The 12,605-nt window shown below is 36.1% G+C and overlaps 1 protein-coding gene across 1 annotated transcript in view; it reads left to right on the top strand.

Annotated features, from left to right (window-relative positions):
- The window catches only part of GUCY1B1 (guanylate cyclase 1 soluble subunit beta 1), a 47,251-nt gene that overhangs the window by 19,294 nt on the left and 15,352 nt on the right, over nucleotides 1-12,605 (top strand). Inside the window, exons 4-5 of the mRNA XM_080797114.1 lie at nucleotides 122-240; nucleotides 10,985-11,182. Of these exons, the coding sequence (XP_080653240.1) occupies nucleotides 122-240; nucleotides 10,985-11,182 (317 nt within the window). The remainder of the gene's footprint in view (nucleotides 1-121; nucleotides 241-10,984; nucleotides 11,183-12,605) is intronic.

Below are 12,605 nucleotides of genomic sequence, written 5' to 3'. Positions count from 1 at the left end.
CTTGCACAAAAATTGAGGATAGTTTAATTTTTTAATTTTGCACCTGTTTTCATTCTTCCCATTAACAATATTCTAGCTGTAATATATTTTATTGTTGTTGTTCTCCCAAACCTATAAACAGATCTCAATGCTGGGGAAATCCTCCAAATGTTCGGGAAGATGTTTTTTGTCTTTTGTCAAGAGTCTGGTTATGATACAATCTTGCGTGTCCTGGGATCTAATGTCAGAGAATTTCTACAGGTAAGCAATTTGAAATCCCATAGTTAAAAGCTCTGAGTTAGTGATTCTCAAACAGAGGCTCTTTAATACTTTTTCCTCTGTCAGCTGGATGACAGTGTCTTGCTGCTGAAATGGAATCACAGTGAATCCCATCAAGTAATTGGGTGGTATTGAATACATTTTAGCATTTTTGTTTCATATTTTTTTCTTGAACTTTTAGTTGCTGACCTTGAATATTCAGGTTGTAAATTAACGTTCTTTGAAAATCTCAACATGGCCTATTGTAATCTGTTTAACTGTCCCCCTTTCCATGGCTTATATGTGCTAGTAGTTGTGGTTTTATGTTTTAGATATATAATCTGGTTTTATTTTCTCTTTGAAGGTATTCTTAGTTTGTATAGTATAATTAAATACTATGACAGTGTCCATGATGTTCTCTGTTGGGCTCAAAGTTTAGGAGAAAGCAACATGTCTTTCAGGTGCTTGGCCACCAAAACAAGTTTGAGAAGGATTGCTTCCAGTTACATATTAATTAAGCTACTGTAGCAACAAGAATAGGAGAACACTCTCAAAGTCAGTTTCAGGTGAAGTGAAAGAAATAATGTACCCAACTGCCTTTGTCTCCTGCGCTTGTTTAAGTTACCTTAAAAGTTGGTACTAGTAAATTACCCATTAGATGAGAGACTATTTTTGGATTGCCTGCCCTATTTTAAGCACAGGCATTTGTAAGCCCCTCTTCTTGAAATCTGCTAAGGTTGAAAATTATGTGGTTGTTTGTAAAGGATTATTTCTAAACCAGCCGCTGAAAGCGGCCAGATCTTGCTGGAAAATGATGTCAGTGCAATACTAGCTGAACCCAAGCCCAGTTTTGAGGGAATGTAAACTACTTTCAGTCCAGCTGCATTATTGATTTAACAGCCAAAATAAGAACTGTAGTGTTTAATCAAAATATCTGTTGTTTACATAGTGACATTTTTCTTATAAACTTAAGACAGCATTAAATCAAGATGCAAACTGGTTTGCAATGCCCTGCCATGGATTTATAGAACTACTGGTGTCAAAAGAAAAAAAAAAAAAAAAGCTGCCAATTCCAAGAGAAGTCGCTGCCAGGAGATTATTAAATTAAGCTTTAACAGGCTGTATTTAAATGAGTTATTTTAAATGGATCAAAGTTTGATATTTAAAGTTTATTGGGATTTTGGATTTTTAAATACATATTCTGTTCTTTAATACTTTGGTTGGCTGCTGTCACTTTATTGGCAAAGTTGCAATTTGCAGTTCCTCTGTCTTAACTTTGACGTTTGTTCTCAGTGGCCACATCTCCATGGCAGAACAGCTATCCAAAGGAGTTTACAAAGATTTGTTTTAAGTTCTACTCATTGTGATCATCCCGCTCAATTTGTAAGGGCACAATAGGAGAGTAAGCAGCCTTCTTGGTGGGTTTCCCTAGATTGTAAAGCTGCACCGTCCTGTAGGATAGCCACTAGCCACTAAGTATATGGCTACTAAGTATTTGAAAGGTGATAGGCTCTGGGTAAAATACAGAACAGACTTCAAAGGAAGTACAAAAAGGATACGAAATTGCTGATAAATATTTCATATAAATTCTGTGTTGAGATGATAATATTTTGGATATGCTGAGTTTTATAAAAATATATCATGAACATTAATTTCACCTATTTCTTTTTTTCTTTTTTAACCATGCTAGAAACTTAAACATTACTTATTACATTACTTACGTGGCTAATATCTGTGCTTTGCTCTGGTGACTTTTATCACCTTCTGTTTCCACTGGATGGCATTACTCTAAGTAGCCCTAAGTCCTTTTTCCTCCAAGTTAATATATCTTTAAATGACATATGATTTTGGGTTTCTTTCGCTGTGAGTGCGAATGATGAAGAAACCAGAAAGTTAGAATACTGTGAAGTTTTTGCCAATAGTGGATATTTTTAATCTCTTTTTTCCCCTGTTTTTCAAATTGCATATCTTACCGACAAATTGAATGAATTAAAATACTTAGGTATTTATCTTATGATTAGTCTATTTACATAGAAATTAAATGAATATTTTTTCTGTATAAGTGATGACAGAATAAAGCAACTGATTTTCATAAATTGTCTTAAGATCCTCATTTCCATATACAAATTTACATTTTTCATTATATAAATTAATAAAATATTCTTTTTCATAGACTTTAATCCTTCACTAAAGAGTAAGATAAACTGGGTCTCATTTTAAAGAGTTTAAAAACCTTTCTTTTTCACCCCCTGATTTTAAAAAATCATCAAAGCCTTAAAATCTATTTCCTAAATACTGTATTTTGAGAATTCTATCACTTTTTTTTGTTTCCTCTACACTTTTGCGTGAGCAATTATTCTTTAGAGATTGGATGGTTTCCCAGCCTCTCTTTGCGCCTCTTCTAATCTCTTCTCCATTCTATAACTCTACTGTTTTTCCTGAAATGCAAATCTATTTCATTATATCATTTTCTTGCTTAAATCCTTCAATGATTCCCAATTATTCACTAGAAAATGTAGAAAGTAATTAAAATGATTGAAACTACTTACATCCCCTATCCATCCTTCCTCTTCCTCTCCTCCAGCCTGGCCAAACAGAACTTTTAGAATCTTTGTTTTTATTTTGTTCTTCCCTTTGTCTGATACACTGTTACTGATACTTTCACCTAAGTAAATCCTGTTTATCCCATTGGTCAAATTACTTCTTCCAGGAGGACACCACTCCTCTCCAATCGCTGCCCTTTCTGAGTCAGGGTAATTGGCACTTCCCGTGTTTTCACAGTACACATATTTCCCCAGCCCTCGTATTTCTCACACTCTATTATCATTTCCTGTTTCTTGGGCTGGAATGTAAACTTCATGGAGCCGGAGACCATGTATAATCTCCTAATGATGGTATCTCCACAGATAAGATCTGTATCTGGGAATGAATAAATATCATTTTTGAAGATTGAGGAATGAAGATTTGCGGTTTGTATAAAAAGAGGAAGAAAATACATCAACAGCTCAAGATTAATTCTTTTACTAGAGATGACAACTTATTTTTATTTTATTATTATTATTCTGTTAATGAGACTATATAGCTTTTTTAGAAATGAATTAGAGTTTGAAATGTATAATAATAGACACACAGTAGACCAATTTCCACCTCGTGTGGATGTGGCAAATTGCTATTTATTAATTAATTTATAAGTTACATTATTTGTATCTAGAAACTTTTAAAATAATCATTCTAATATCTCCACTTGGTGTTCCCAGGCAACAATAAAATAGTTACTGGAATTACAACATGGAGAACCATTTGACTATGCTTTAGGTTGGACAGCTATGACCACTCATCATAATTCCAAGGAGGAATTCCTTGGAAGTTGTCTTTCCTCAGCTTCTCAGTTGGATATGTTATTAAGAATGGTTCTTAGGGCATGCGGGTGGCTCAGTAGGTTAAGCATCCAACTCTTGATTTTGGCTCAGGTCATGATCTCACCGTCCTGAGATCAAGCCCTATGTCAGCTCGGCTCTGGATGTAGGGACTGCTTAAGATTCTCTCCCTCTCCCTCTGTCCCTTCCCACTCCCCTTTCTCTTGCTCTCTTAAAAAAAAAAGTAGATAAACCTTCAAATTTATTACTATCCTTTAATTGATTTAGCAAATGGAAATATGATTTATCAAAGAGATAAAGAAAAACAGGAGGACATTCTGATTTTTAAATTTCATACATTGTACTTGGATATATTGTCTTACAGATAAGACCATGTTTCAGCAAGAATTTTTCTTCTATTCTGCCATTTTCTTAATTGTAAATAGGAATAAAATGTGCAGTTTCATGCTGCTATTTTTTTTTAAGATTTTATTTATTTATTTGACAGAGAGAGATCACAAGTAGGCAGAGAGGCAGGCAGAGAGAGAGAGGGAGAAGCAGGCTTCCTGCTGAGCAGAGAGCCTGATGTGGGGCTCGATTCCAGCACCCTGGGATCATGACCTGAACTGAAGGCAGAGGTTTAACCCACTGAGCCACCCAGGCGCCCCTCATGCTGCTATTGTAGTAGATTTCTATTTGAAGGTTCTAGTGTATTGATTAAAATAGTGCAAAACTGTGTAGGGTTTGAAACCTTCATTTAAAAAAAGAAAAATAAATAAAATCTTTAAAAAAAATAAGAAAGAAAAAAAGAGAGAAAGGAATGTCCGATTTGACAGTATTTCCATCTTAATCCACACTCATCTTACTTCCAGTGTCCTATTTGCATTATTGCTTATTGAGTTTTCCAAAAATTACTGCATTAATATGTCCCATTTCACATGCTCCCCTGAAATATGATTTTGCCCCTCCCATCACAAAGCAGAATTTGCCTTCCCTTGAATCTTGGTTGACTTTAGTGATTATTTGACCAATAGAACATGGCAGAAGTAACATTTTGATACTACCTAGGCTTGATAATAAGAAGTCTTAAAGTTTCCATCTGAGTATCTTAGAATAGTTACTCTTGGGATGCTCACTCCAGGAACCCAGGGTCTCGAAGTGAGAAGCCCAAGCCACATGCGGAGGTCACATGTGGGCTCTCAGACAATGGTGCTTGCTGAACTCCCAGCAAAGGGCTGACAACTACCACCAGCCCTTTGGGTGACCTGTTCTGGGGAAACAGCCTGGTAGAACATTATGATGACACCATCCCCGGCTTCATGTACAGCAACCCAGGAATTTCCCGAGTCCAGAAAATTCACAGAATCACTAGGGATAATAATATCTTACTGTTTTAAGCCAATAAATTTGGGGTGCTTTGACACACAGTAATGCATAATTGGAACAGTAGCCTGAGTATTGTTGTCTTCTTCATTTTTTATGTCTGTGTTAGTATGAACTTGTACACTTATACACACATGTACGGATGAGTCAAGAGTTTTGAGCTACCATGTTTGATCAGATTAGAATGATATACAGCCTCAGGGAATGAAACCCAAGTCAATCCACAACAGGACCACCCATTCATTCTCACTGGTGTTATATTACTGTTACATTGTATATTCTTTACGTCCCAATACTTTTACAGAGGTAAAATGAAATTCAAATGAGCATGGAAAGCTGCCAGGTTGCCTAATGAAAACTAGATGAGCACTGAGCAATCTTAGAGATTAGTAAGGATTTAAATTATGAGTCTGCTTATATACGCATTGGAATCTCAGTTGAATAGCAAGCAAATATTCTGTTACCATTTGTTGGAAACACTGGTTCCTTGCACTAATTTTGGTGTGGTGGCAACTTCACTCATTCATTCATGATGTTCCTCTACCAGCTCCTCTGTGCAGCCTGCAGTGAAATTTCCTTCAAATTCAGGTTGACTCAAGGTTTTGGCTTTTAACACATGGTGGTGATTTGGCCAGTCCATCAGGAGCAGTCTGGGATTGATGATGGATCTAAAATTCTTAAATGTTTGTGTGAAGTGTTATTTTGGGAAATATGAGGATTTTCCTGAACAGCTGTGAATTTCTAATACTTCCCTAAATTATTTATAATATTTCTTGGGCAAAAATGCACTATTCATTTTATTTTTAACTTTTGAATTTCAAAGGGACCTGTTTCTCTCAACATCCAAAATGGCAGTTTCTATAACCTGCAGTTTTAAAATGGACAAGTATGGCCTTATGAGGGAAGATGAGTATTTTAGAATTGTAAGACTGTTTTTTCTCTTGGAATAACTGACATATATTTTCATAGTTTTACAAAATATTGCTGATTGCAGTATGCCAATGGGATTATTTTTTAAACATGAATTTAAAAGCAATATAATAAGTAAAATATTTTACACAGGTAATTCTACGACTATTTGCCTTTTTTTTCTTTAATTAACATATTTTTCTTGAGAGGATGGTAACAATAACTATATGTAGTTTTAATAGTATTACCAGTGAAATAATTTTAGTGATTCTGATACAGTTTCTTTTTAAATAGAGCCTTGCATTATTTCTTCTTAAAAAGATTCTCTGTATCTTTTCAGTTGGAAGGCTATTTCCCATGGTAGTTTCAAGAGGAAAAGGCAGGAGGAGTGTCATGAAAGCTTCTTCTTTTTTGTTCTGATCTTCCACTACTTACTTCTAACTTCTTACTTGTTCTGATCTCATGCTATTCACACTCCAACACTTCCTGTTACATGGGTTGGGTTTTCCATCTTTATTTAGGTCCTGATTGTTTCATTTTTGACGTTCAAATTCTAAAATGACTTATTTCTTATAAAACTTGACAAAATATGTTTCGAATATCATGCTGCTTATACACAAATGTTGGTGTTCGTCATGTTTTTCCACAAGTATAAGAAGTAAAAAGATAAGAAATGCTTCATCTCATCTTCCCTCCTTAAAAAAGAGAGGTTGGAGGGGCGCCTGGGTGGCTCAGTGGGTTAAGCCTCTGCCTTCAGCTCACGTCATGATCCCAGGGTCCTGGGATCGAGTCCCACATCTGGCTCTCTGCTCAGCAGGGAGCCTGCTTCCCCCTCACTCTCTCTGCCTGCCTCTCTGCCAACTTGTGATCTCTGTCAAATAAATAAATAAAATCTTAAAAAAACAAACAAACAAAAAAACAAAAAGAGAGGTTGGAAATGACTGGTTTTTAAGGATTTCTTTCCATTCGAAACCTTGGTTATGTTCTCCAGTAACACAGGCAACTCCCTTCTCCTTGTTCTCTAGGATAAGGCTACTTGGCAACTGAAAAATCTCTCTTAAAATGTTCAAGATGAGGACTTACTCCACCCACTTAACATGTGGATCATTTAGAGATTTTTCATTAGGTGCCGAGGAAGCAGGGAAATGAGGTAGTTAATTCCTGGAAACTCTGCCTCTGTAATTATGTATGAATTTATTTTTACTGTGCATATTACAGAGACAACTTGCATTTATTTCGAACCATTCCAAGATCTTAGAAAATATGGAACTTCAAAGTATTTCTCAGAGGAATAATAAATTCTCGTTTGTTTCCTAAATCTGTGGATTGTGCTAAATCCAGAATCCCAGCACAGTTTCCCAGGATGCCAGCACTCATTTTTCTTCTGTAACTAATAAATGCTAGGTCACAAGATGAATTGGACTTATGGATTAGCAGAATTCTCGAGGAGAAAAAGTATATTTGTTTTGCTTGTAGAAAATGCAGTAAAATGATACCAGAACACAAGAGGTGACATGAAAATCTGACTACTCTTTTTGGCATCTTGAGAGAAAATAGATAAATGGACCTGCTCTCTATCCCTTTCTTGTTCTCTGACTTTATAAAGCGCAGAAGAATGAAGTCAGAGCAGACTTAAGCTTTGCTTTATTGTTTGCTGGAAATCTACTGTGCTGAAATACATGTGTTTACATTTTTTTATGTCTCTCTTATGTACGTATACTTCTTTGTAACTGGTCATTCATGTCTTTTTTTGAATACCTATTCCCATGGTATATTTAGAAATAAGACAGAATCCCAGTTTTAAAATGAAATTCTTGTTCTCCAGAATACATTGTTACCGTCATGTAGATGAAGAATTAACTGTATAGAGATCATATTATAAAAGGTGGACAGAGTTGTCCCTTGGCTTTTTTGAGAATCTTTTTTGTGGTCTTTCTGGTTACTGTAAACACATGCAACCTAACCATGAAGAAGGCTCATTTTTAGCAACAGAAATGTACTCAAATGAAATCAACTTAATTTTTAGTCATGAAGTCCATTTTTAATAGTAGACAAGCTGTGGTCATCACTTGAATTTTGAAAGAATAAAGCCAAGTAAGGAAAGCTGTAACTAAAGAAATCCCGAGAGAATTTTGTATGTTAGATACTATCTAAAGAAAATCAATCTTAGATTAAGTGGTGTTAAATCTTTTAGGCTCCAGGAAAGCACTTTACTTGTCCATTTAATTAATAGCAAATTCAACAAAGAGGTTTATGTAAAGCTCTGGAGAGTTGGTTACTGCAAAAACTTAAAAGATGTGCCTTCTGACCTGGTGTGTTTTGTATTCCACTGCTTTAAAGTGATAAATATAAACAATATTTAATTATCAATTTCAATGCCTTAGTATTATCAGTATTTTTATTTAAATTAAAATGGGTCCACATTTAAGGGACCTTTACCTTTAAATTTACCTTTGTGTGACTAGTGTGACTCGTGGAAAGTGGTCTTGGGCTATCCTGGCCAATCTCTGGCCTTCGTGGGCATCAGTGGTGCTGCTAATGTAAATGGTGCCAGTTGTTACTGTCTCATGCCATCTGTGTAGTTGCCTATAGCAATATGCTAATGATACAATATGACATGAGAGGAAAATATGTGAGTATGGAAGTGAGGTTGGCATATTGATTTATGATATATTTGAACATTTTGCAGAGGAAAAATGTAAAGAAATTAAGATACATATGTCAAGTTCTCCTTAGACTCCTTTTTTTCTTTGAAATCAGCCACAGCATAGTACTCGGGACTGACTACATTGGGACGTTTCCTAAATGCCACAATAAGCTCAGTTTTTACTTTGTGAGAAATGGAAATTAGTATCACACTTTTTTCGTGATGTTTCTTCTCACCAGATTTTCTCTCACATTTTCCTGCAATCCTGGTAGTGGTAGAAGGGATCTGAAAGAGTTATAAAGGAACAGTCTTCACTTCTTCCCTTTCCAGGGAAGAATTTTCACGAGGAAAGCTTACAGGAAGAACTAACTTCCTATGACTCAACCAAGTAAAATAGTTTTAGGCCTTCAGTGGTTTGCAGTTTCTAGGAACGAGCCAATACTGAGTGTCCTCCATATTGGACTGTTTTTATATGGTAGTAGCAACCTCTAGAGGCAACCAGGATGAACTGAAATTTTTAAGCACAGACCTGATTTAATTATAACAGGTGTCATTTTCAGGAAGAAAACAAAAATCGCTAGGCATGAAGGCAATTGAAAAAGAAACCAGACTGTTGAAACATTTCTCTGAGTCAGAATGTCAGCCTTTCATGACCTAGCTCAGGGCTTCTCTTCACGTTGAAGTCTTTGGGCCCCAGTCTGAGCTATTGCCTCCGATATTTGTGCCTCAAAAGCCACTCTGCACTTTGGTTTGTGATATGAACCATGAGGGGCTTAACATCAAGGTCCATGTCATGCAGGTTTATATCTGACCCTCTACCCTGGCCCCAGCTTGTCTCTCATACAGTTAATAATATATAATGCATATGGAATAGCTATGGAATGACTGAATCTTTGAATGGAAGGGACAGAACACTATAAACCACAGTGCCATCGGTGCCCTGGTGGAGTATTTCTCAGATTTGAGCACCCGTGGAGCCATCTTGTACTCACATCCTATATCTTACTGGATTCTTCTGTTTCCCTAAATTGGCTTCTTTGAGACATTTGGAACCTGAACCATAGTTCAATTTTGGCCTATCTCCAGCACCTTCTTTTTTGATGCATTCTTTTATGCTCATGGGATTCTGAAACTAATTTATTTTACCCATTTGTTTTTAGGGATAATGACCAGTTATTGATAGATTACTATTTGCTTGGTGTATTAGTTTTTATTGCTGCCATACCAAATTACCACAAATATAAGTGCCCCAAACAAAACAAATGTATTCTATTTTTTAAATTTATTAATTATTTTTACTAACATATAATGTATTATTTGCCCCAGGGGTACAAGTCTGTGAATTGTCAGGCATATGGCTTTTTTTTTTTAAGTCAAAGTCCATTCAGGTCTCACTAGACTATAATGAAGGTGCCAGCAGGACCATGTTCCTCTATGTAGTCTCTAGGGCGTAATTGTTTCCTTGTTCATTCAGGTGTTGACAGTTCAATTCCCTGCTGTTATTGGGCTGAGGGCAATGTCATGTTTTAAATCAAAGTCTGCTTAATTCTAAAACTACCTCACTCTTAATTCTTATAACCTGCTGTGCTGTGCATATCCTACTACATATATGTAACACACACACGGTAACACATTATGAACTGTTTATTTGAAAAACCATGTTGGACCAAATGAAACATACAGTTTGCACCATTTCCCCTGGTGATCTTTATATAAATAACTTTTGTGTATTAGTGAGTAATACAGGATGCTGGAAAATTTGTTAGGTTCTATGCTAATGGCAAAGCTCTAAGTACAGAAAATATTTATTGGTAAGTGTATTGTTTTCCAAGATTCCGTTCCAAAAGATAATTATTCTACAGGTCAGCTGTGACACTCTATCTTGATTGGAGGCTACTAATGAATATGAAACAATCCTGCTATTTTAATTTATAAAATGCTTTTAATTCTAAAATATTACTTCACAAAATAATATGCTTGTTTCATATGCTTATCACTGATACAGGTTTTTGCATTAATACTTTTTAGGATTGTGGTGTAAACAGAGGGTAATATGTGATCACTTTGGGCATCCATATTGTTTATCATAACATGAATATACAACGTTCCCAAGCTCCTATAAATTTGCATATCTTTGTTTTAGCCCATAATTATGTTTTTCTTGCTTCAGGCATTCTTTTTACATACCACTTATTTATCCTTCTTTGAAGTGTATTAACTGTTAATAGCCATAGATATTTGTCTTAATCATACCACTTTAGCTTTAAGTTCTCTATGGCTCTTACTTGACAGTTTTTTCGGTGCACAGGGGAAGGTTGTGCTATGTGAATGTTCAAACAGTCATTCTGCCAACCAACCTCAGACTCAAGCCCTGTTTCCTTATCTTGTTTTCTCAATGTCAGCTGCCATTGTGGAGGCATCATTTATTCATTGTATTTCCTCTTTATTGCAGAACCTTGATGCTCTGCATGACCACCTCGCTACTATCTACCCAGGTATGCGTGCCCCTTCCTTTAGGTGCACCGATGCAGAAAAGGGCAAAGGACTCATTCTGCACTACTACTCAGAGAGAGAAGGTCTTCAGGATATTGTCATTGGAATCATCAAAACAGTAGCTCAGCAGATACATGGAACCGAAATAGACATGAAGGTAATGGTCAGTGAGGGAGACTCTTCTGAACACACATGACATATGGGATATTAAACATGATAGTCCATGAATTTACCTTTAGTTATCACTGCTGATGGACCTCATCAGGGTATCTTTGAGCCCTACCAGTGCCGCACCAGCAATATTCTATATTTGGTCTTAGAAATCATTCTACAGGATATTTTTTCCTTGTGGTGGCAGATAGCTCTTCCCAATTATACATTGCTTAAGGCAATATGAAACCTAGTTTGCATCTCTTGTGAGCGCGTACCAGCTGGGCAGCAGAAGGCTATGCGACTGGCTAAGCTGTAGCCTTTGGCATACAAAAAACCCCACAAAACCCATAATGTGGATAGTCAGATTCTAAAAGAATATAAAATTAGATACTGTTTTGCTGTTTAATATTTCTTTGTATTTTTGGGGGGGTCTGTTCCCCAAACAGAGTTGGAACTTCTCATTTTGTAATCTAAAAAATTTGCCTTTTTTTTTTTTTTTAAATTAGATTATAGGGTGAAAGAAACCAGGTCTTCTACTTTGGAAATTGTATTGCTCTGGATAATACATGCTCTTAGCGCCATGCAATAAAGAGAACCATTGTTTGGCTCTTTGTAACCCACACAGTCTCTCTTAGTCGGCTGTTTTTTGTGCGCTCAGCACCTTCAGCCTTGAGCGCCATCTTTCAGTTGCCCCAAGTTTGAGAAAATTCGGGAGGGGGATATCCTATTTCTGCTCTTTTTCTTTATGGATATTTCCTAGATGCCAGAGTTATGTTCTAGCACAGATGTGAAGCTCAAACTTTAAGTAGTGTATTAGGCCAAATAAAAATTGTAGCATTTAAATTGATGATATTGGAAAGGTGTCCCATGTAGTTCATTTAGTGATGTCATGTTAGGCTTTGTGTTTTTCTTTCTTTAGAAGTTGGTGTCGATGCTTCATGGGGCACTTGTTGGTGACTCCCAGGTGCAGTCTTAGTTTTTCTATAACCAGAGAGGGGGACTCAGTGTAATGTGACACTATCAAATCCAGAGACATTTAAAAGTGAAATTAAAACCTTGGGCAAAGAATCAAAATTTATCCATGATTAGGAGTCTCACTGGAATTTAGTCAAAATATTAGATTATGCCCTTCATTTCTAATCCTGGCACCAACCTAACATTGCCTCTGTACTAAGTGAGCCTTCATCAGGGGCTTTACTCCCACTGTGTCTAACTGCTCTTGGTTTTGTTTTTTTTTTTATTTAGGCAAGGTGAACAGGAGACAAGCACATAGAAACTTCAGGAAATAAATACAAAACATACTTGGATACTACAGTTGCTATGGTTATTAGCAAGTCTGTTATGGAAGGTGGACAGCCATTAGCATACTCTATATAAAATTCAAGTTTTTGCTTAGTTACATGGTTTAATTACATAGCTTTATACAT

The sequence above is a fragment of the Martes martes genome, assembly GCF_963455335.1.
Source record: "Martes martes genome assembly, chromosome: 2".
Lineage (NCBI taxonomy): Eukaryota > Metazoa > Chordata > Mammalia > Carnivora > Mustelidae > Martes > Martes martes.
Note: the sequence above shows the minus strand (reverse complement) of the source record. Positions and strands in the feature narration are given on the sequence as shown.